Here is a 25,694-nt window from a genome sequence, read left to right as displayed (position 1 = left end):
TCATGTCATTCTTCTGCTTACAGGCACAAAGTTGACTGTCTCTGGAGTAAAATCTAAACTCCTCTGCCTGGCATTTCATGTGCTGGAAGCCACTTTTCCCATCTTTCTTCCATACTCTCCTCCATTTTTTTTGGTCATGCTGCAAAGCTTACAGGACCTTAGTTCTCTGACCAGGGATCAAACTCATGCCCTGAGCATGGAGTGGAAGCATGGAGTCTTAACCACTGCTTCACCAGGGAAGTCCTACCCCTTCATTTTTACCCTTGCTTCACTCCTGCCAGAATCCTTACTAATCTTTACACTTCTGTGAGTGTTTGCCTAGAGACTACACTCAGCCCGTTTAGCGCATTTGGCTGTCCTTCCCCTACATGTGTGTCCACCAAGGGACAGGCTCCCCTTGAACATGGTGCAGACATCAGCACCATCATAAGGCTTGCTTTCCTTGACTGTTTTTTGGCTACATCTGTGCTTTCTTCATGAGAACCTATTTACTAAGCTAAGCCATGGGTGACAATCTTCCTCGCTTTGCAGTTATTTGAGTACATATACAAGGGCCTCAAATAGTTACAGGGTCTGGAGGGCAGAAGCCTTTCTTAATTTTACATCCTATGCAGAGCCTAATATATAGGAATATTTAAACTCAAAAATTATATACCAAAGAAAAGAAAATTATATATCAAAGCACTCATGTTACCAACCAGGGTTCTTGGCTTCCTTAATCAATAAAAATTGATCAGAAGCTAGATGAAGAAATTCAGGCAAGGCTTTATGGGGCCCCCTGCTATAACAGGGGCAGTGAGAATAAACAACAGGTTCCCTTGCTCACTCGCTGCCCGAGGAGGAGCAAGTTGGTTCCTTACATGGGGTGAGTGTAGGCATGTGTCCAGGGGTTGTGCCAGCGGGGTGACTTAGGTGGTCTGCCCACCCCTTAGGTGTGTCGTGTGCAGAGGGCATGCCCAGTACCCTGCTCTTGCTCCAGGATCTTCAAAAGAGGCAGTTGGGTTTTTTGGTCTCTTTGTATCTTTTGTCCACAATTCGCCACAACTGCACATGCATGCGCTTATTTATTAGTCCTATGTATTAATAGTTTCTTTGTATTTTGTTGCTTGAGGAGAAGTGTGTCCAAGTGCAAACATCGCAGCAAAGGGTCCCAGGTTCCAGCCTGTCTCACTCAGACCGTCTCACTCCTGTGTCTCTATCTGTTGGACAGCAGGTTTAACTATTCATTAGAATGACAGTCCAGCAATTAGTGAATGTTTAATCAAGAATCCAGAGGAGAGGATGTCCCTGGTGGTCTAGTGGTTAAGAATCCACCTGCCAACTCAGGGGACACAGGTTTGGTCCCTGGTCCAGGAAGATCCCACATGTCCGGTTGGAGCAACTGAGCCTGTGTGCCACAACTATTGAACCCATGTGCCCTAGAGCCCGTGCTCCGCAGTAACAGAAGTCCCCTGCTCGCCACATCCAGAGAAAGCCCTCGTGCAGCAACAAAGACCCAGCACAGCCAAAAATAAATAAATTCATTATTTAAAGAAAAGAACCCACAGGAAGCTTCAACAATTGATGGCAAGACAGGTATTACTGAAAGCCAATCATTTTAAGTAGCACACGTTCTGAGCCCAAAATTCTATTTTTAGGAATCTATCCTAAGGAAATAGATGTGATCAAAATTTTCCGCAAAGTTATTTTTAATTTCAACAAATTCGAAACCTAAGTATTTAATAACAGCAAACAGTTAAATAAGATATGGCACAAGTATTCATTGGACTATTATCCAGTCATAAAACATCTTCAAAATATTTTAGCATTTCAGTAACAAATCCTTAATTGCAAGGAAAATACTGAGCACACAACAAAGGAAGCAATAGATAAATTATATCATATTGATAACTGTGCTACCAATGAGGTAAATTTATGTCCAGTAAAAAAAAATCAAAAGAAAATACCCTAAAATGTTAAAAGTCTTTATTACTGGGTAGAGCAGACATGGATTGGTCTTTGTTTTAATACTATTTATTTTCCACAATAAATATGGATTATTTTTCAAAGGTGATAGGTATTAGAAGTTTATAGTTATCAAAATTCACTGGGGGAAGGCCCTGAGTTGTTAAGAATCAAAAACAGGGCATATTTTTTAAGAGGATACAAAGTGGTCAGAGTAGATGACATTTTTAAAAGAGCTGATTACCTGGAGGCACTTAGGACATAAGATTCAGAAACTATGTTTTCTATAGTCTCCATGGAGTACAGTAAGAAGGACATATTGCCTATGAGATTAGATAATACAGTTCCAACTCCAAGTTTACTAAAAGTACCATCCATTACCTGTTGGGGAGGCGGATTCTCTTGATAGCATAATTGCAGTCATCAACCTTGTTTCTAGCTTCAAAGACAACTCCAAACCCGCCACGGCCCATGCACTGAATTGGTTCAAAGTCTGTTAGATACCTAAAAAAAGAAAAGTAAATTTATAAAAGTTTGTAATGGTTTTAAATTTTGCTTTGTATAAACTAAATCTCCTAGAAATTATCTTAATAGACTGTAAATAAACTCTTATTTAGCTTTCTTTGCTTTTCTATTTGTATAAATGAAGCAAACACATTTTAATTTTTTCCCTGGGAAATTTATAAAAAGTTAAAAAGCTTCTGCTTCATGGGCAATCACTTGTTAATCACTTATTCTTACAGCAATTTTTTTCTTCTTTATTTAAGTGGAGGCTAATTTCTTTAGAATATTGTAGTGGTTTTTGCCATACATTACCATGAATCAGCAATGGGTGTACATGTGTTCCCCATCCTGAACCCCCCTCCCACCTTTCTCCCCATCCCATCCCTCAGGGTCATCCCAGTGCACCAACTCTGAGCACCCTGTCTCATGCATCGAACCTGGACTGGCGATATGTTTCACATATAATAATATACATGTTTCAATGCTATTCTCTCAAATCATCCCACCCTCGCCTTCTCCCACAGAGTCCAAAAGACTGTTCTATACATCTGTGTCTCTTTTGTTGTCTCATATATAGGGTCATCGTTACAATCTTTCTAAATTCCATATATACGCGTTAGTATACTGTATTGGTGTTTTTCTTTCTGACTTACTTCACTCCGTATAATAGGCTCCACTTTCATCCACCTCATTAGAACTGATTCAAATGCATTCTTTTTAATGGCTGAGTAATATTCCATTGTGTATATGTACCACAGCTTTCTTATCCATTCATCTGCTGATGGACATCTAGGTTGCTTCCATGTCCTGGCTATTGTAAACAGTGCTGTGATGAACATTGGGGTACACGTGTCTCTTTCAATTCTGGTTTTCCTCAGTGTGTATGGAAAGCAGTGGGATTGCTGGGTTGTATGGCAGTTGTATTTCCAGTTTTTTAAGGAATCTCCACACTGTTCTCCATAGTGGCTGTACTAGTTTGCATTCCCACCAACAGTGTAAGAGGGTTCCCTTTTCTCCACACCCTCTCCAGCATTTATTGTTTGTAGACTTTTTGATAGCAGCCATTCTGACCAGTGTGAGATGGTACCTCATTGTGGTTTTGATTTGCATTTCTCTGATAATGAGTGATGTTGAGCATCTTTTCATGTGTTTGTTAGCCATCTGTATGTCTTCTTTGGATAAATGTCTGTTTAGTTCTTTGGCTCATTTTTTGACTTGGTCGTTTATTTTTCTGGAATTGAGATTTAGGAGCTGCTTGTATATTTTTGAGATTAATTCTTTGTCAGTTGCTTTGTTTGCTATTATTTTCTCCCATTCTGAAGGCTGTCTTTTAACAGCAATTTAAAAACTCTTCTGTCCTATCCAATATTTTCCATCATCCATCAAAATAGTTAATCCCTAATTCTCTAACCTTTTATCTCCTGGGGCATTCTGTACTCAAGTAGAAAATGTATTTTACTCTTATGTCAGTGCCTGTGTATTTTATGGAAAAGATTTAATCAGTCCTATTATATTTAAATAACTTTTTTTTTGGCTGCACCATGCAACATGTGGGATCTTACTTCCATGACCAGGGATCAAATCCGTGGCCCCTGCGCGGAAGCATGCAGTCTTAACCATGGACTGCCAAGGAAGTCCCTTGAGTACATTTTTATCCAGAAATTTCTCTAGGAACCAAAGCTATCTGAAATTTGCTGAGATGCCTCAGGAGACAGCGTGCTCATCACCAAAGGTATTGGACAGAAGCTAACTCACCATCTGGCACTTACAGGCAGACCTCCACTTGGTATCCAATGTCCCCATTAATGTCTGGCCTTGCTGCTCTGCTCTGTATACTCCAGTCAGCTTGCACCAGGTTTTCTCAAACTAGAGGGCTTTTGCTTCCACTATTTGCTCCAATGGGAACTTATTTGGACTTAATAAAACTCTATTCTTCATTCATTCTGCTCATCTCACCACCTCTGTAAGGCCTTCCTAGACCCCTATCTTAATGATCTTATAGCACTTTGCACACAGTACATGGAATATTTAAATTAAGTCTTACTATTTTGCAGTTATTTACATGCAGCTTTCTCTCTCCGCTGCCACTGAACTGTAGGGGACTTGACTACCTGGTGGCTCAGACAGTAAGGAAACTGTCTGCAATGCAGGAGACCTAATTCGATCCCTGGGTCAGGAAGATCCCCTGGAGAAGGCAATGGAAACCCACTTCAGTATTCTTGCCTGGAGAATCCTATGGACAGAGGAGCCTGGCAGGCTACAGTCCATGGGGTTGCAAAGAGCTGGACATGACTGAGTGACTAACAGACTTGACTGCAGGAAAGCATTCTTTTTTCTCTTTGTATTTCCATAGTCTGGTTTTACTTGGCAAATAGAAGGTCCAACAAATATCTATTGAATAATGCATGAATCAATCAATAAATGAATGCATGCATGTGTGCTGTGGAAGATATTCTTCCAGCCACGGAAAGGAGAGTTGAACTAGATTACCTTTGGTGTCCCTTATAAGGCTAAGTTTATTACTTTATGACTTGCAAACTCCTATTAATTTAGCAGTTGGCTCAGCTGGTTAGAGCGTGGTGTTAGGAGGAGAGACAATATATCCCAACCCTCAATGGGCCAATTACTGTCCAGAGAATGAAGAGTAATAATCTGTATGCCTAAAAATACCTACTCAAGTACTTCAGTACAAATCCATCTCCCCAACTGCAAAAGCCCATGAAGTTCACATCCTCCTCCTGGAAGGCCAACTGAATTATCTTCCTACATTAAAGAAAACACTAATGTGAAAATGGATATATCTTTTGAAAAAGAGATATATCCATTATATATAAAATCATATCCTATATATGATTACAGACTCTATAAACCTAAGTATCACCTTGACTCAGGTTCCAACTTAGGACGTAAATTCATGACTAAATCCAGAGTTCACGCTCTTAATGATGCTTAGAACATAGTAGGCACTCAATAAACACCAGGTATTACACAGAGCTCTGGTATTTTAAAAACAACAGCATTCTCTTCATATTGAATAAAATGAAAGGAAAATTAAGTCTGATTCAATTTTAGAGTACATTATTCCAATTCTCTTCAGAACAGCCTTACAAATATATGCTTATTCATCATACCCCTCTCACCCTTCATCTCCACCTGTCACTCATGATTTATGGTTTAATTAAAATGTGACCTCATTTATGACACCTTCTTGAATCATCATGGTCAGGATTAGTCACTTAGCTCATGGTTTTTTTTCTTATATGTTTATGTTTTATCTAGTATCACCTTCCTCCACAGACTTTAAGCTCCTCCAGGTGATAAGCCCAGTCTGGTTTATTGATATTTCTCCCAAAGCCTGAGCTACTGTCCTGTACACAGTTCTTCAGCACAGATGTTGAATGAACAATGAACGGCTTGGGGAGTGAATTGCCCATGGAGCTGATGGGCCCCTCTCCTCTCCCTCCCTGCCTGCTGCTGGTATTGGCCACTGACATATAAGTCAGCATCTCTATTAGCAAGGGTATTAAAGCCTTTGCCACTTGCTGGTCACCCAGTACGTTTGGCTCGAACATACTGATTACAGTCAATTCTCAATTTTTGAGAATACAATATGAATGCAGCTTAGATAAATCCACAGATAATCAAAATAACACACATTTTAGTTGTAATTATCAGTCTTTTCTGTCATAAAGCTGTTGTCATCCTGGATATTAAGCAATAAGTTTCATACATGACTTGCCCTTGTCCCCACATTACGACATCAAAACCAAGGGGAAATGTAACAATAATCCACGGAATAAGAAAACCAAACCACAGCATTATTTCCAGTCCCACAAAGCATCAAAATCTGTGCACCTGACAGACTGCTAACAGATTCTCTGCTTATATTTTACTTTCAAATTATCTGAATTGGCTGCTTTTTAAGTAACCAATCTCTTTTTTCTGCTTGTAACAATGATCTATTCTATTGGTGTATTGCTCCCATTTTTCTGCATTTAATTTTAGACAGAATAAGGATGAGATAAATAACTGAGGATTAGTAACACAGGAGATTTACATCATACTCTAATAATATAATAATTAACATTATCATTTATATCATATTTTAGTATGTAATAATTATCAATTATTAATGTCAAGCCCAGTACATGGTAAACCCTCAATAACTAAGTTATCTGAATAACAACTCAATTTGGTGGCCATAATTCTTTTTTAAATTTCAGTTTACTGAGATGTAATTGACATACATGGTGGCTGAAATATGCCACTTTGAATGAGTTTAAGTAACTTGAAGGATAAGTCTGTTTCAGGGCTTCCCAGGTGGCGCTAGTGGTAAAGAACTCGCCCGCCAATGAAGGAGATATAAGAGAATAGGGTTTGATCCCTGGGTCTGGAAAATCCCCTGAAGGAGGGCATGGCAACCCACTCCAGTATTCTTGCCTGGAGAATCCCATGGACAGAGGAGCCTGGTGGGCCACAGTCCACAGGGTCAAAAAGAGTTGGACATGACTGAAGCGACTTAGTACACATACATTAAAAAGAAAAAAGTTAAACAAGATCTTAGTTTAGAGGTTGTTTCTTCTTTTTTAATTGAAATATAGTTGGCATATAATACGTAAGTTTCAGGTGCCACTACATAACAATTTGACATTTGTATACAATATAAAATGATCACCACGGTAAGTCTAGTAACCATCTGTTTCCATAGTCAGTTACTGCAGTATCATTAAGCATATTCCTTACACTGTCTATTATATCCCTGTGACTTACCGTATAACTGGAGGTTTAGAGCACGTGTCAAATGAACAACTACTCTAGTCTTCATCTATTTCACCCACCAGTCCCACTCCTCTCCATTCTGGCAATCCATTTGTTCTCTAAGGCTATTCCTTTCTGGATTTGAACAGTTACCACCAGAAGCTACAACACACACACATACACACACTTTAGCATAAGACTCTTACCGTGACACGTATCCAGAATTCTTTATGTCATTCCAGCTACTGTCATTAGCTTCTCCACTGACAGCATCATATTTATTTTCAGTTTGACACTGAGTTTCAGATTCCTTCCTTTGCTGAAGAGGTGGGGGAAAAAAAATCACTCTCAGTACAAAAGCTGAATTGAAGTTAGCTAACAATATTAGGCTGTAAAATAACACGGAAGAACAAACAATACTGAGAAAATGTATTAGAAGAACACAAAACAACAGCATTTTCTTTGTCAAAGGGAAGGGAAATGATCAGGGTGGAGCCAGGGTTGAAGAGTGAAGGAAGGGTGACAAGCACGTGGAAACAAAAGTATAGGCAACAGTGATTTTAGGGTGAACTTTAAGGAAATGTACCCCTTGCCCAGCACATGTGCACACACGCGTGCACGCACACACACACACGCACACACACACATATAAAGTTGTCTATAGTCCCAACACTTTGAAATAAATGAGATTCTAAAAAATGTCTTACTCTGTGAGGATGAGGATGGAAGAGTCTGCGTACAATGAAAGTTGTTGCTACAATACAAAACACGATGGTTCCAACTATTTCTTTCCACCAGTGTAAGAGAAGAACAGGGTCCTTTTTGCGGATGTTCTTGTAATTCGGGTTGTCAAGAAATCTGACCGTGATCTGCGTGCTCCGTTTGTTTCTTTCCCTCTTATAGTATGGCAGATAATAACCATTATCTTCAAAAAAAATAAACATTAGAAGTGGGTTTTTTAAAAAAGATAAACCAATATAGTTCCACCATTAATTGCTAATAATTATCTCATTCCCTATGACTTATAACACTTTCAATTCCTTTTTCTAAAGTTTCATCTCTTCTTTTGCACATTTCCACAGCCTCATTTACTGTGCTTTTTCCTCCTACACAGATATATTTTTCTTTATTCCATAACATCATACACTTTCTTTCTGTTGAATAATAATACGACTAAAAAAAAAAACTCATTCATTATCTCATTAATAATGCAATCCTTTAAGTGGAAAATAAAATTAGTATTCAAACTTCCTTCGAGGATTTTAAACTTTCCTTTCATTTAGCCACAACAAAATACCAAATTTTAGCATGACTCATTCTTCACAAGGAAAGGAAAACATTTCCACTGTGCTCTCTGGTTCATTTCAGGCTATCAAAATGAGTCTGTCCCAGAAAGCAACTTTTCTTTTTAACTTCTGTTTTACACCGTGTGGGCAGATTACACAGTTTTCTTTTACCTTCTTTGTTGATCAACAACAGACTTTAGTACCTTTTTTTTTTTTTTAACTAAATCAATTTAAATTCTACAATAATTTCCCAGTTCTACCATCTAGGGTAACTAACTGATAAGGAACCTATGTTTTTGCCTAATGCAGATTCGAGGATTTTTTTTTTTTAATGTTCAACTGTTCAAAAGATGTTCAACTTTCATATCTGAATATACCCAGCTTTCCAGGTGGCTCAGATGGTAAATCGTCTGCCTACAATGCGGGAGACCTGGGTTCAGTCCCTGGGTAGGGAAGATCTCCTGGAGAAGAAAATGGCAACCCACTCCAGTATTCTTGCCTGAAAAATCCCATGGACAGAAGAACCTGGTAGGCTATAGTCCATGGGGTCGCAAAGAGTCGGACACGACTGAGCGACTTTACTTTCACTTTCCTAAATAAACAGGAACGTGTTGCATGCCAAATTTCACCTATTTTCGACTTCCATGCTAATTTTCCTCGTCTTAAAACAAAATTAAAATAATCCCATTGTATAGCATTTTCACATAGCTCTTATGGGAAACATCTATTTTCACTATACAGACAGATATTACATAGACTATATTATATAAGCTGATCATTAAATAAGAGCTAATAACAAACACTAATGCTTACTGAACATTTACTGTTTGCCAGACTTGGTGCTAATTAAGACTAAGCATTATTGGATTTCCCTGGTGGCGCAGTGGATAAGAATCCACCTGCCAGTGCAGGGGACATGGGTTCAGCCCCTGGTCTGGGAAGATCCCACATGCTGAGGGGTATCTAAGCCCATGTGCCACAACTGTGTTCCAGAGCCTGTTGAGTCACAGCACTGAGCCACAGTTACTGAAGCCTGTATGCTTTAGGCCCCACAAGCCACAAGCAATGAGCCCGTGCACCAGAACCACTGAAGCCCTCACGCACTAGAGCCTGGGCCCTGCAACAAGAGAAGCCAACACAATGAGACACCCTTGCGTACTCATGGTGGGTAGCCCCGGCTCTGCACAACTAGAGAAAGCCCACACGCAGCAGCAATGACCCAGTGCAGCCAAAAATAAATAAAATGTTTAAAATAAATAAATATAGCAGTGTGTACACGTCAAAACAAAAAAAAGACTGTACTATCTCATTTAGACCTTAGAACAATTTGATAAATAGATATAAAGGATTATTATATCTTTGTTTTACAGATGAAGGAATAGAGACATAGGTGAGTTAGGTGTGTCTAATCTAGCATGTGACAAAACCCTGCACACAGTCTTTGGAACCTTGGCCACCATATACAACATTTGCTTCCCAAGATATTTTATTTTTTACCCTCCAACTGATTACCCTGCATTTGAATTCTATTAATTAACTTCAAATTAATAAACTAAAATAAATAGAAAAATCAGACACCATTTTCAGTTCAAATGTAAGCACACTTACCATAAGGATACTGCAAGATTGAAAGTGCACCGTTACTGTACTCTTCGTGAGAAAACTTGTCATTACTAAGACATTTGTCAAATTCATCAGACCCCACCAAGACAGGAGTTCTGGAAGGAGAATCTATAAGAAAAAGGTGAAATCTTAACTGTTGTGGTTTAAATGAAAATGTGTATGCCTCATTCATTCAAAACACAGATATTCAACCACAGTTCACTTTAAATATGTTAGTCAAACAATGGCCCAAGGTTTTTTCCCTTGAAAAGCAGTCTTGTAGAGAAGATGAATCATTTATACAAGTCATTAAGAATATGATGTGGTATATGTGATTAAAAAAAAACATATACAAGGTACAGAAAGACAGCTGAAGAAAATAGATGGCTTAATATTTGAATTCAATTCATTTGAGTGTCTCAAAGAATATGATGTGATAGCCAGACAATGTTTCACAAATATTCTTAATATAAATATAAACTGAATGATACCAAGGCATGGTCAGAGAATGGTTAAAAGTTTTTCTAACCTGTCTAGAGAAACATTTTATTAACACTGATTTCTACAGAAGCAGCTGTTGCTTCGATGAAATCATGTTGTAAATGATAATCAAAATTCATTAACTTCTGAAATACCTTCCTCATTTATTAGAAAGTATGAGCATGCGTGCTCAGTCGTGTCCTACTCTGCGATTCTATGGACTGTATAGCACACCAGGCTCCTCTATCCATGGGGTTCTCCAGGCAAGAACACTGGAGTGGGTAGCCATTTCCTCCTCCAGGAGACTTTCCCGACTCAGGGAGCGAACCTGTGTCTGCATTGGCAGGTGGGTTCTTTACCTGCTGAGCCATTAGGAGGGCCAATAGAAAGTACAGACTATATAATAGTTGTGATCCCTGTGATACTCAAAACTAGGGCAAAGACAGTCATGATCAGGCCTCTGAACATCTTAATAACATTTATAAAAGTTCACAGTTCACTTACGGATTAGAGGTTTCCATTTGATGGTTGGCAAAGGAATAATAGCATTTTCACTATTGACAGATTCCAAGGCCTTGGGACTTGTAGGAAACTTTTCTGAAATTCTGACTGATGACTGCAGATACAGTTGGCCTCTGTACATTCCTAAATCAACCAGAACCCTGTCAATTACATTTAGAATCAAGTGCCAATGATTTTTTTTTTCAAAAAGGTTCATTTTGATTTAATAAAATTAGACAAATTTCAGTTATTGATTCGTGTGCTACACAGCCCTTTTCAAAGACTCATGCATGAAGCACTCAAATTTGACCCAAAGGTTATTCAACAAAAACAGGGCAGGAAAGTTATGTACAAGTTACAATGTTTCTCACTGAATAATCTTTGGTAAAAACTGGAAAACCCCTCTGGCAGGAAAATTGAAAGAAATAATTGTACTCTTAAGAAACTAATAGCTTAGATAAAGTAACTTTTCTTTAAGAAAACCTAAACACCTATCATTCACAAGATACTAACAATTCAATTAAATACTATCATATCATGTGTGTGACATGTTACTTTTTCAAATTCTTGCATTTCACTGAGATTGAGGGGTGGGTAGCACATTGATACTGCTAAAAGAATTTTATGAGTATTTGGCCACAAAATTAGTTAAAATAATTAGATTTTACGGTTTTCAAAATATATTATATTAAAGGCTTTCAATTGCCCAGTAACACACATAAATTTTGTTTTAATTTTTCAGATAAGCTGTATAGATGTATAGAAAAAACTAAACATAATCTTTAAGAGGGAGCAAGTTAACAGAGGTACAAATACAAATGTGAAAAGTTTTAGACTTTGAGGATACATCATGAAACCATGCTACATAATGGCAACATTTTTAAGCATTTTAAATAAAGGTCTCTGAGAAAAAGAATATACTATGGTAATTAGAAGTTTAAGAACTGAAAGAATGAGAGAACACTGCAGAGCAGAAATCAAGTATAAATCTTAAGGCCAGAGAATGTACTAAGGAATTAAAACTACTATAAGCATAGCTGGAGCAGGGAGAGGCCATGTAGAAATAAAACCTGGATTCAACATGTACTATCTCGAGATAAGAGACATCCACTCACCCAAGTAAACACTGTTTTCTGTGGCTCCCCGGGCAGCTTCTACAATATCTTCTTCATCTTCTAGAACTCCATCACTGGGGGCGTAACTGGTATCATCAAAAAGACTGATGGGAATGACTTTGCCATCCTTAACCAACCAGGCAGATGCAATGGGAGTACAAAACTAGAAACAGACAAACAAACAAAAATGGAAAAGAAAATGTAAATATCTTCAAGCAGTATTTATATGTATCCCAACTCCTGAAACACCATTTAAAACCACAGATTTATTTAAACATTTTTTCACTTTTCCAGCTTTTTTGTTGTTGTTCAGCTTTACCGAGGTATAATTGACAAATAAAAATGTATGCACTTATGATATTGTTTAGTTGCTAAGTCGTGTCCAACTCTTTTGTGACCCCATGGACTATAGCCTGCCAGGATTCTCTCTCCACGGAACTTCCCAGGCCAGAATACTGGTGGGGGTTGCCATCTCCTTCTCTAGGAGATCTTCCCGACCCAGGGATTGAATGCGTGTCTTCTGCATGGCAAGCGGGTCTACACCACTGAGCTACCTGGGAAGCCATTTATGGTATGGAGTGTGACATTTTGGTACATGTACACACTGGAAAATAATTAGCACAATCAAGCTGATATAGCCATCATTTCATAGTTACTTTGTATGTGTGTTTTAAGAACATTTAAGATCAACTCTCTTCACTTCTGTTTAATATTATAAGGATCCTCCATGCTGTTTCCCATAATATCTAGGAGAAAGAAACGCTGCTGTAAGCTGCTGACTCACCTCACCCACACTTGCTATCTTCTGTCTTTTTCATAATAGCCACATTCTAACAGAGGGCTTCCCTTGTGGCTCAGCTGGTAAAGAATCCACCTGCAATGCAGGAGACCTGGATTCGATCCCTGGGTTGGGAAGATCCCCTAGAGAAGGGAAAGGCTACCCACTCCAGTATTCTGGCCTGGAGAATTCCAAGGACTGTACAGTCCATGGGGTCACAAAGAGTCAAACACAACTGAGCAACTTTCACATTCTAACGGATGTAAAATCACAAATTTCTTACAACACAGAGAACAAGTTGAAAAATTGCAAAATGGCAGTCACCTCCCCCTACCCAACATGTCTGGTCAGACTGAGAAGGCAAGAAACATTCATAAATTCTCAGTGGTTCTAGGTACCTGGTATTCCCACTCCAGGTGTCCTCCCTTCTTATTAAACGCCATAACTTTCCAATCCGCAACGGAGACCTTTATCACTGTATCCATCATGACAGCTTCCTGCTCTTCCACGTCTGAAATAATTTTAGACTGTTCTTTGTTTCCACTGGGCTTTAAGGTGCTTTCAATAAATCCGGCTCTAGTTTCCATGTCTGGAATATACCGAAGTTCAAAGTGGCCAACACTGAAATTCCACCTTAAATTTACAAAGGCGTGTTTTAGAAATTTACATTTTAAAAAAGGGAACAAATAATAAAGAACTCTTGTACGGTGAAGAAACAAACACTAAAATTTGGGTCATGAGAAAAGAACAGTTAAACACAATCTTCTGGAAAAGAGCACACTACTGATTTCAGCCACAAGAGGGCGCAACTTGGCTCATGACCATTTAGAAACTAGTTCTGAGAGCTGTGATCTGACAACAGCTATGGGATAGATTTTTCTCTCAAAGATTAACAAATGTTCACATTTCTAAATCAAAGCAATTTTCTCAAAACACATCAAAGTCACATCAAAATGCCACAGCTTGCAGTCGGTCCTACTTCTAAATTAAAGTATGGAAACATTTCACTCAAGTGTAGAGAAATTAACCTTTATTGGGATATCCCAATTAGCCAATGTAAAAGGCAAGATGAATACATCAGGTTTAGATTTTTATGAAAATAGAGCCTTGAAAGGCAATGTGACCCACTATACCAAGTCTGAAGGTCATAACACCTCAGCTCCAATCTTAGTTCTCTACTGACAGATCTGGTTAGCCTTAATCTTGTCTGAGTTTTAGTGTCCTTATCTGTAAAGTGGTAGTAGTAATGTTTCCTCTATAATTAACATATAGAAAAATCACATATCTATTGACACTATAATGGTTTTGACACAGATATAAAATGGCCCTAGAATTCTGACATCTCTTGAAAAGTAAGATACTCCAGGAATATGGATCTCAGACGTCAGACTCTTCTCATGCTGATAATTCAAATTCTGTTATGTTGCACATCTGCTCCTATTGTGGCTGAACACCCAACAAGCACTCAACATTTAGGGAAACAAAATCTCATCAGGATAAAGGAGCTCCGGTTGCCAGCAAAGCCCTCAACTTACAGTCCAGGGAATGAAGACAGAATACATTCTTCACTGAACTTGAGAAAAGTTTTCAGGAAACAATTATTGTGCATCAAATTAGACAAAATCTCAAAGTCTGGTTCACTTTCGAAAAGATAAAGATGGGCTCTCAAATTCTTTTTATTGCACAGCAATTTAGAATTTAAACATTAGGTTTAAAAAAAGTCAACCGTGTAATTTATGACCACTAGCATATCTAATCCAAACATGTAATTTTATCTTAGTTTTTATTTATTTGGCTGCGTTGGGTCTTAGTTGCAGCAAGCAGGACCCTTTGCTGCGGTGTGCGGGCTTCTCTCTAGTTGTGGCTTGTGGGCTCAACAGTTGTGGCACATGGGCTTATTTGCCCTGTAGTGTGTGGGATCTTAGTTCCCTGATCAGGGATTGATCCCAGATCCCCCTGCATTGGAAGGCAGATTCTCAGCCACTGGACCACAAGGGAAGTCCCTAATCACGTTATTTTAAATGTAAAAATTTACATTATTTGAAAAAGGAAACAAAAAAAAGTATTTGACCAAATAAATTATACTTTAACACTTTAAGAAAATAGATTAAAATATTAATTTAAAATTGAGGTGGTAGTCAGACAAACCACAAAACTATCTACCAGAGAGAACTTCAGAGTCCAACAGGCCCAAGTAAAACAAAGCACATCAGCTTTGTCTGTCTGTATTCAAAGAACTTTGACCAGTGAGGTTGCTGTGAAAAGTATCATTAACCTAAAACTAAGCTAATATATGGGCTTCCCTGGTGACTCTGGTAAAGAATCTTCCTGCAATGCAGGAGACGCAGAGATTTGGCTTGAATCCCTGAGCAGGGAAGATCCCCTGGAGGAAATGGTAACTCACTCCAGTATTCTTGCCTAGGAAACCCCATGGAAAGAAACACCTGGGGGGCTACAATCCATGCGGTCGCCAAGTCAAACACAACTGAGCGACTAAGCAATAACAACAAAGCTAATATACAGTCACTGTACAGGACTCCTCCTGGTTACCATATCCGAAAGCACATGGTGAGAAGTTCAGCTCAAGATTTGTTAATATTAATAGTCATGAATCCGTTTTAAATTTAGGGGCTATAGGGACCTCCCTGATGGTCCAATGGTAAAGAATCTGCCTTCCGATGCAGGGGACGTGGGTTCAACCCTTGGTGGGGGAACTAAGGTCCCACACGCCATGCATCACTACTGGAGAAGCCTGTATGCTGCAACCAAGACCCAGCACAGCCTAAATAAACAGATAAATTGAGGGGCTACATTTCTCTTTTAAGAGTAGTATGCTTTTGGGGAAACAAAACAGTTCAGAAAATCTCAACAAAGAAAAAGCTGATGAATTCTGGTCTTACTATACTTCTAAACATCAACAGCAACATCATCTCAATACACTTCTAAACATCAACAGCAACATCATCTCAATACACACTTCTCATTGCCACTGCGAGGTCCAACAGCTCTCACAGTTTTCTGGGTGCGCTGCAGAAGCAAGATGTCTTCTTCTTGTTCCATTTCATCATTATCCCACTGGCGACAACCCAGAGCTGAACAGATGTACCTCACCTGAAAAGACAGGTGTAAAATTAGTACAGAGAACACGTTCCAGGAGATCAGAGGCAGTAAAAGACTCTTGATAATTTATAAAAAGTAAAAGGAAATTGAGGAAAAGAGTAAAAAGTACCCAAGGATTAAGAAGCAACAGTTATACTGTTTAGCACAGGGACCTCTACTCGATACTCTGTAATGGCCTATATGGGCTTCCCTGGGGGCTCAGCAGTAAAGAATCCGCCTGCCAAAGCAGGAGACAGGGGTTCAATGGAGAAGGAAATGGCAACCCACTCTAGCATTCTTGCCTGGAAAATCCCATGAACAGAGGTACCTGGAAAGCTACAGTCCAAGGGGTGGCAAAGAGCTGTACACCACTTAGTGGCTGAACAGCGATGACAGTGGCCTATATGGAAAAGAATCTTAAAAAGAGTGGATGTATGTATAACTGATTCACCTTGCTGTATACCTGAAACTAACATAACACTGTAAATCAACTATACTCCAATAAAACTTTTTAAAACATTTAGGGAAACAAAATCTCATCAGGATAAAGGAGCTCCGGTTGCCAGCAAAGCCCTCGACTTACAGTCCAGGGAATGAAGAGAGAATACATTCTTCACTGAACTTGAGAAAAGTTTTCAGTTTTAAAAAAACTGGAAAAAAAAAAAAAGCAGCAATAGCTAGATTACCACCAGTTCCTAAAATGAAACATTCAGAACCATAGAAGTGCCAGTGAATATTTACTTCAGGGAACGAGTTTCGGGATTTAGACAATTTCAGTCTTACTGTGAGCATTTCCATGAAGAAATGGAGAGCTAGTTGTGATCTCTTAGTAATAATACCATGAATAAAATCCAAGGTGAGCGAAAGGAAAAAAAAAGAAAAACCACCTCGGAGTTTCCATACAACAGAAGCATTTAGCTCTAAAAAATTAAAACCTTCTCTAACAGCTGTTAGCATTTTCAAATCCTCATTCAAAGGAAAGGGGAAATTCTTTGGATGGTATGACCAAAATCCTCACAGAAAGAAGCATACCTGCTAGGATACCAGAATTTTGGAGCAGCACATCAAATCACAAAACTAGATGCCCAGGTTCAGTCCCACTGTTTTACAGAGGAGAGCACTGAAGGAGAGAGAGGACCGTAAGCCCTCCTCAGTACAATACAGAGGCAGGGGGATGGAGAAGGCAAAAAAGCTTGGGAGAACAAGAAGGGCCTCTGAGCCGAACACTCAGACAAGGGATCATCAAGTTTGAAAGACTCAAGGATCAAAGATCTTTTTTCTATTCTTCCTTGTTTTCAAGTCTATATACAAATATTCAAGTATTGATGTGTTAAGGGGTTAGAAAGAGATTTTTACCTTTCTAAAAAAGTGTATTTTTTGTTATTCCCAACAATGGATTTATAAGACCCAATCTTAAGAGTCAGATTATTTCCTAAGAGCTAAAGATGGAGAAAGCATAGGTCATTAACAGCATGACTTTTTCATCAGACAGATTTAAATCAAATCTGACCTTGGAAGTTTCTGAACCTTTGAAACCCTCAATTTTCTCATTTTAAAATGAGCACGAACTTGCCTCTTAGATTCTCTCACAACAGGCTCAAACTAGAGAAATAAATAAATAGCAGCAATTACTCTTATCATCAGGATTATTAGTAATCCTTGGAGTGTTCCTCATCTATCCAAATAAAAATTTTTTAATGTAACCATTAGAAATATTGTGATGATTTCAAAATGATGCATGAAAAATGCACCCGACACGCAGCAGACCACAGTTACTCATTCTCTTCCTTCTGCTATTCCTGGCTCTGCTGTTTGACTCTGTCGTTTATTGTTATTTTGGATAAATTCAGTTTCTCTTAATAGTATTTCCCCCCTTTTACTCCACAGTTCTTTTATCAAAAGAAATGATATCCTTGGGGGAAAATTAGACCTCAACCAGTAATAGTACAGTTTAAGAAATTATTTCTTCTAGTCTTATTTAGTCTGACTTCTCCCCAAACAAATTGAACATTTTTACTCACCTTTCCACTATATGCACTGAGTCCATATGTAGTGAGAGACTTTCCTCCAACCAAGACAACATCATCTCCAAATTTATAAGACGATTCAAGAAGTGATTCAACTGTAAACGGAACTGTTTCCATGCTCTCACGATCCCGGTCCCACTGGAAGAGGTCTCCATCCAGGGAAGGAATGATCATCTTGTTCCCAAATACCTAAAATAAAAGCTAACTTTTAAAAGGATTCTATGAAAGAATAGAGAAGATGTGCTACATATATACAATGGAATATTACTCAATCATAAAAAAGAGCAGAACAATGCCATTTGCAGCAACGTGGATGGACCTAGAGATTATCATGCTAAATGAAGTCAACCAGACAGACATAAATATCATACGATATCACTCATATGTGGAATCTAAAACACAACACATTTGAACCTAAGTACACAAAAGAAACAGACTCACAACCGACAGTGAAAATATACCTGCGGTTGCCAAGGGATGGAGGGGTGGGGGAGAGACAGATTGGAAGGTTAAAACTAGCAGATGTGAACTATTATACATAGAATGAATAAACCAACCACAAGGTCTCACTGTATAGCATAGAGAGTTATATTCAATATCCTGTGATAAATCATAACAGGAAAAGAATATGAAAAAGAATATATGTGTATATATAACTGAATCACTCTGCTGTACATAGAAATTAACACAACATTGTAAATCAACTATATGTCAATAGAACAAATAAATAAATAAAATAAAAGGATAAAATAAATATAATTAATAGTTAAATAATTGACAATTAATTAATTAATTACCAAGTTAATTAACAATTAAATAAATAATAAATAATTTTAAAAATAAATGAAAGGATCAGCAGGAACTAAGAGCCGCGGTCTCATGCCTGATGTACTTTGGCCTCCAGAGCAGCATACGAAGTTGCACAGCTTATCAACCAAAAGCAATTTAAAAGAACCACCTGTCTCTCCTGGGGCCCACAGGTACACTCCAGTATGGTTTTCATAGGAAACAGAATAAGACTAGAGATCTCTTCAAGAAAATTAGAGATACCAAGGGAATATTTCATGAAAAGATGGGCTCCATAAAGTTCAGAAATGGTAGGGACCTAACAGAAGCAGAAGATATTAAGAAGAGGTGGCAAGAATATACAGAAAACTATATAAAAATGATCTTCACGACTCAGATAATCAGGATGGTGTGATCACTCACCTAGAGCCAGACATCCTGGAATGTGAAGTCAAATGGGCCTTAGGAAGAATCACTACGAACAAAGCTAGTGGAAGTGATGGAATTCCAGTTAAGCTCTTTCAAATCCTAAAAGATGATGTTGTTAAAGTGCTGCACTCAATGTGTCAGCAAATTTGGAAAACTCAGCAGTGGCCACAGGACTGGAAAAGGTCAGTTTTCATTCCAATCCCAAAGAAAGGCAATGCCAAAGAATGCTCAAACTACTGCACAATTGCACTCATCTCACATGCTAGCAAAGTAATGCTCAAAATTCTACAAGCCATGCTTCAGCAACAATACGTGAACCGTGAACTTCCAGATGTTAAAGCTGGTTTTAGAAAAGGCAGAGGAACCAGAGAGCAAATTGCCAACATCTGCTGGATCATCGAAAAAGCAAGAGAGTTCCAGAAAAACATCTATTTCTACTTTACTGACTAAGGCAAAACCTTTGCGTGTTTGGATCACAATAAACTGTGGAAAATTCTGAGAGATGGGAATACCAAACCACCTGACCTGCCTCTTGAGAAATCTGTATGCAGGTCAGGAAGCAACAGTTAGAACTGGACACGGGCTCTCTCTTCCTCTCCCGTGTGCATGTGCTTTCTCTCTCTCTTCCTCTCCTGCATGCGTGCGCTCTCTCTCTGTCCCTCTCTCTCTCTCCTCTACTCTCTTCTCTTCAAGTCTTTAGGTTGGCATGCCCTCACGCTTCAAGGATGGATTCTCCTGCTATCTTCTAAATAAAATAGAGCTGTAACACTGATTTGCCTAAGAGCTATAACACAGTTTGTCCAAGACCTGAGAGCTGTGACGCGCCAAGGGCTTTCATGTCAGTCGCTCCAAATCTTTGTTGTGATGAGACAAAGAACCGAGGAACATACACTCGCGTGACATCTATGGTGCCGTGACTCGGATGTAACCTGGCTGAAACAACCTCCACGCGGAAGAGACCAGGCACAGCACGAGCCCAACTCAGCGAAGCTCCCGTGGTAGAGGTGGAACGTGAAGAAAATCCAGTGCAGGGGAAGGCCCATTGTGCTGGAAACCGGGACAGCGAAAAACAAACTCGGCAGAAAGCTCACATGGCCCAGTCTCAGATCCCAGAAGACCTCTGGTTAAGAGATCTGCTTTATCAGTACATGTTGTCACTATACACAATAGCCCAGACATAGAAGCAACTAAATGTCCATCAGCAGAGGAACAGATAAAGAAGATGTGGTACATATACATACAACGAAATGCTGCTGCTGCTGCTAAGTCAGTTCAGTCGTGTCCGACTCTGTGCGACCCCAGAGACGTCAGCCCACCAGGCTCCCCCGTCCCTGGGATTCTCCAGGCAAGAACACTGGAGTGGGTTGCCATTTCCTTCTCCAAAGCATAAAAGTGAAAAGTGAAAGCGAAGTCACTCAGTCGTGTCCGACTCTTAGCGACCCCACGGACTGCAGCCTACCAGGCTCCTCCACCCATGGGATTTTCCAGGCAAGAGTACTGGAGTGGGGTGCCATTGCCTTCTCCAATGGAATACTACGCAGCCATAAAAAGGATGAAATAATGCCATTTGTAGCAACATGGATGGACTTAGAGATTATCATAGTAACTGAAGTAAGACGAAAACAAGTATCATGTGATATCACTCATATGTAGAATCTAATTTTAAAATGATACAAATGAACTTATTTGCAAAACAGAAATAGATTTACAAATATGGAAAACAAACTTATGGTTACCAAAGGGGAAATGTGGAGAGGCAGAATAAATCAAGAGCTTGGGATTAATATATACACACTACTGTAGACAACCAACAAGGACCTATGGTGTAGCATAGGGAACTATACTCAGTATTTTGGAATAACCTATATGAGAAAAGAATCTGAAAAAAATGAATATGTGTGTGTGTGTCTGAATAGCTGAATCACTTTGTTGTATACCTGAAACTAATACAACATTGTAAATCAACTATATTCCAATAAAATTTTTTTTAAATAATTAAAAAAAAAAAAGAACTGGACACGGAACAACAGACTGGTTCCAAATAGGAAAAGGAGTATGTGAAGGCTGTATATTGTTACCCTGCTTATTTAACTTCTATGCAGAGTACATCATGAGAAACATTGGGCTGGACGAAGCACAAGCTAGAATTAAGATTGCCGGGAAAAACACCAATAACCTCAGATATGCAGATGACGCCACCCTTATGGCAGAAAGTGAAGAAGAACTAAAGGGCCTCTTGATGAAAGTGAAAGAAGAGAGTGAAAAAGTTGGCTTAAAGCTCAACATTCAGAAAACGAAGATCATGGCATCTGGTCCCATCACTTCATGGGAAATAGATGGGGAAACAGTGGAAACAGTGGCTGACTATTTTGGGGGGCTCTAAAAATCACTGCAGATGGTGACTGCAGCCATGAAATTAAAAGACGCTTACTCCTTGGAAGGAAAGTTATGATCAACCTAGACAGCATATTAAAAAGCAGAGACATTACTTTGTCAACAAAGGTCTGTCTAGTCAAGGCTATGGTTTTTCCAGTAGTCATGTATGGATGTGAGAGTTGGACTATAAAGAAAGCTGAGCGCCGAAGAATTGATGCTTTTGAACTGTGGTGTTGGAGAAGACTCTTGAGAGTCCCTTGGACTGCAAGGAGATCCAACCAGTCCATCCTAAAGGAGAGCAGTGCTGGGTGTTCATTGGAAGGACTGATGTTGAAGCTGAAACTCCAATATTTTGCCACCTGATGTGAAGAACTGACTCATTTGAAAAGACCCTGATGTTGGGAAAGATTGAAGGCAGGAGAAGAAGGGGACGACAGAGGATGAGATGGTTAGATGGCATCAACGATTCAATGGACATGAGTTTGGGTGAACTCAGGGAGTTGGTGATGGACAGGGAGGCCTGGCGTGCTGTGGTTCATGGGGTTGCAGAGTCGGACACGACTGAGCAACTGAACTGAACTGAACTGATTACACGTCAGGGACTATTCAGTTGCTGAGGATACACAAGTAAGCAAAACAAAAAGAAAACAAAAACACCTACCAATGTGGATCTCAAACTCTGGACTGGGGAGTTAAATAACATAATATACAATTACAGACTATGTTAGGGGACAAATGCCATAAGGAAAAAAAATAGAACAAGCTAAAGGAGGAAGGGACTGTCATTAATGGTTAAGTTCAGGGCAGGCTCCCATAGAGAAAGTAACATTTGAGCAAATAAACACAAGTGCTAACTCTGCTGATATAGGGGAACAGCCCTTGCAAAGGTCTTAAGCAGGAAGTACACAGTGACAGCAGAGGGGAACAGGCTGGAGAGGCAAGGATGGAGAGCAAGCAGAAAGCCCGAGACTGTGGTGGTGATGGGCAGTGGAGGTGACGCCGGTGGTTAGATTAGGGATGTGACTGGAAGGTAAAGCCAGTAGGATTTCATGGTGGATTCCCTGTACACACGAGCAAAAGAAAACAGCCCAGGATGACTCTAAAGGTTTTGGCCAAGGACACCTTGTTTCTGGAGAAAGAGTTAAATTAGTACATGCCTTTGTGACACGGGCCTTTCAGCATTAACAAACAGACACAACTCAGGAATTCCTTGGCAGTTCAGTGGTTAGGACTTGGCGCTGTCACTGCTGGGGTCCGGTTTAATTTCTGGTCAAGGAACTAAGATCTTGCAAGCCATGTGGTGCAAAAAAAAAGAAAGAAAGGACACAGCTTGACTTATTTCAGCTAATGCCACTATTTTCCTGACTGTGAAGGCTCAACTTTGGAAAAGGGGCTATGAAAGAAGTATGAGTTTAAAAACGAAAAGCCTCCAAACAAATGTCGATATAAACTTAAAAAAAAAATTTTTTTTTTCTCTATGGACTTCTTTGTTCCTTAAGCAGCACAAGCTTTTCTTTAAAGAGATACTTACAGGGATATTTTAAAGAGATGCTTTTCTGTCACAAAGAGTTTTAAGTTGTTGTTCAGTTAATATATTCTTTCCCCCAGCCGCTACCCCCAGGTTTGTCCCACACTCCTGGAGTTCTAGAAAACAGGTTGAAAAACACGACTCTAATCCACTTCTTTCCTTCATTTCGTAGTTCAAATCCTTATATCTCTGGCTTGAACTATTGTAATAATCTCTTCACAGGTCTTAGCTGGACATTTCCTCAACCTAACCTCTGTGTATCTTCTAGATTAATCTCTAAGTCAGAGTTAAGCTTGTTATGACACTAATCAAAAATCCTCAATAGCTCTCCATTATCTTCTTACTAAAGACCCCAAATCCTAAGCCCAACATTCAAAGTCCTCTAAACACAGCCTCATACAACCTTCTCCTCCTTGTCTTTCACCCTTCCCCACGTGGGTGGAAATCAGGCATCATCACTTAAGCAGGATATTTAACATTATTACTGTCAGTGTTCATTTATGTCATTGTCAATGTCATTTATTCTCCCTGAACACCCTGCAGTACCAACTCTGCCCACTGAAATCCCATCTGGCCTTCAGGCTAGCATCACTTATGCTTTTCCTTTGAAATTCAAGAAAATTTTAGCAGTGGAAGTTCACTGACAGAAGTCTTACTACTATACTTTTTGCTGTAACTATACTGAGACAATATTGCAGTCTCAAAAAGTGTTCATTGTACTGTTAAATATTAAATATATTAATGCATACACATTTATGCTTATACAGTGGCTGTAAAATTAATGCACTCAAACCTAGTGGCCAGATTTTATCAAATTCCATTCCCTCCACAAAAGAACAAAGGCCTCTGAGAGACATAGCTGACTCTTGGGCTGGGGCAAGGCAGGTAGAAGGTGAACCTTTAATATCTTATTGGTCTGAAAAGTAAGAATATATACCAAAAAAGAGATGGAAACATGTCACTGCCCACATCTGGAACTGAAGCACCAGAATGATTAACTACTGAATTATAAAGCATTGAAAAAAAAACAAGGAATTTATGAGTCCATATTGTTAATAAATAGATAAAATAAACAACATATGGGAGAGAAGGGAATGCTTTTACTACAATAAAATGCCAAGAGTTTACTGATATATTTGAAGAGAGGACTGCAGTTGGAAAAATTAGCATCTTGCAGTCATCACAGTTAAGACTATGTCAGGCAAAAATCAGCCACGGTGTTAAATCTAGGGGGAACTTTTGATGAAGAGCAGGATATCTGCATGGTCCTAAAGTATCTTCCTGTGCTTCCCTAGTGGCTCAGTGGTAAAGAATCCAACTGCCAATGCAGGAGACACAAGTTCAATCCCTGGGTCCGGAAGATCCCCTGGAGGAAAAAATGGCAACCCAGTCCAATATTCTTGCCTAGAGAATTTCATGGACAGATGAGCCTGGCAGGCTCTCGTCCATAGGGTCGCAAAAGAATTGGACATGACTTAGCAACTAAACAACAACAAAGTATCTTCCCAACTGCTTATTAGTTACAATAGATTAAAAACAACAACAAAAACAAAAACCAGAAAAGTCATTATATAGTGGAGAATTTAGACAATACCCTGACTGGATGATCAAATGAGTTTGATGGACAGGAAACCCTAAGAGAAAGTTACCCATACAGCATTCTGAACCAAGAATCCACAGACTGGATCTAATCAGGAAACATCAGACAAGCACAAAAGGAGAAAAATTCTATTTTATTTTTAAGTAAAAAGCCAGAGAGACAATATTTTTCAAAAATGTCAATGTCATAAAAGATAAGAGTCTGTGGGGAAAAAAATCCAGATTAAAAGAAGCTAATGTGACAAGTAACTGTACTACCTGACCCTAGACTGGATGCTGCACTGGGAATGAAAGACACCATAAAAGACATTAAGTCAAGTGATAAAACTGGAATAGACGATAGATAAAAAGTTATGACTGTACTGTGATTATGTAAGAGAGTATCTCCATTTAAAATGCACACTGAAGCATTTAGGAGTAAAGAGCTATAACGGATATTTCATTTATCTTTAGATATTTCAAGAAAAAAAAGAGTACGTATGGGGGTTTGGGAGAGGAGAGATTACACATACAACTCAAATGATAGAGCAAATAAGTTTTGAGCAGATTAATCTGAGAATACAAGGGTTGGTTCTTTTTTTTTTTGGTACTACTTTTCATACCAAAAGTGTGCAACTTCTTGTACTGTGAAATTACTTCCAAATAAGAGATTAAAGAGAAAAGATACTCAGCTTTGCAGCTGTAATTAAACTCAGAAGGCTATACCATGAAATTGAAGGTTCATCATAATTCTCACCATCTAAAGATCTCCAACTATTTCTCTTTATTTAAAAAAAAATCTAAATCTGGGGGGACTTCCCTGGCTGCCCAGTGGTTAGGACTCCTCACCTCCACTGCCAGGGGCCTGGGTTCAATCTCTGGTCGGGAACTAAGATCCCACAA

General features: G+C 39.0%; 1 protein-coding gene across 1 annotated transcript in view; it reads right to left on the bottom strand.

Moving 5' to 3' along the window:
- Positions 1–25,694, bottom strand: part of EIF2AK3 (eukaryotic translation initiation factor 2 alpha kinase 3) — an 82,283-nt gene that overhangs the window by 21,625 nt on the left and 34,964 nt on the right. The window contains exons 3-11 of the mRNA XM_040224252.1: positions 18,089–18,283; positions 15,946–16,079; positions 13,367–13,601; positions 12,191–12,353; positions 11,079–11,219; positions 10,101–10,223; positions 7,914–8,131; positions 7,413–7,525; positions 2,326–2,448 (exon numbers count right to left, since the gene is read on the bottom strand). Coding sequence (XP_040080186.1) covers positions 2,326–2,448; positions 7,413–7,525; positions 7,914–8,131; positions 10,101–10,223; positions 11,079–11,219; positions 12,191–12,353; positions 13,367–13,601; positions 15,946–16,079; positions 18,089–18,283 — 1,445 coding nt within the window. The remainder of the gene's footprint in view (positions 1–2,325; positions 2,449–7,412; positions 7,526–7,913; positions 8,132–10,100; positions 10,224–11,078; positions 11,220–12,190; positions 12,354–13,366; positions 13,602–15,945; positions 16,080–18,088; positions 18,284–25,694) is intronic.

Source organism: Oryx dammah, unplaced genomic scaffold (assembly GCF_014754425.2).
Source record: "Oryx dammah isolate SB20612 unplaced genomic scaffold, SCBI_Odam_1.1 HiC_scaffold_25, whole genome shotgun sequence".
Lineage (NCBI taxonomy): Eukaryota > Metazoa > Chordata > Mammalia > Artiodactyla > Bovidae > Oryx > Oryx dammah.
Note: the sequence above shows the minus strand (reverse complement) of the source record. Positions and strands in the feature narration are given on the sequence as shown.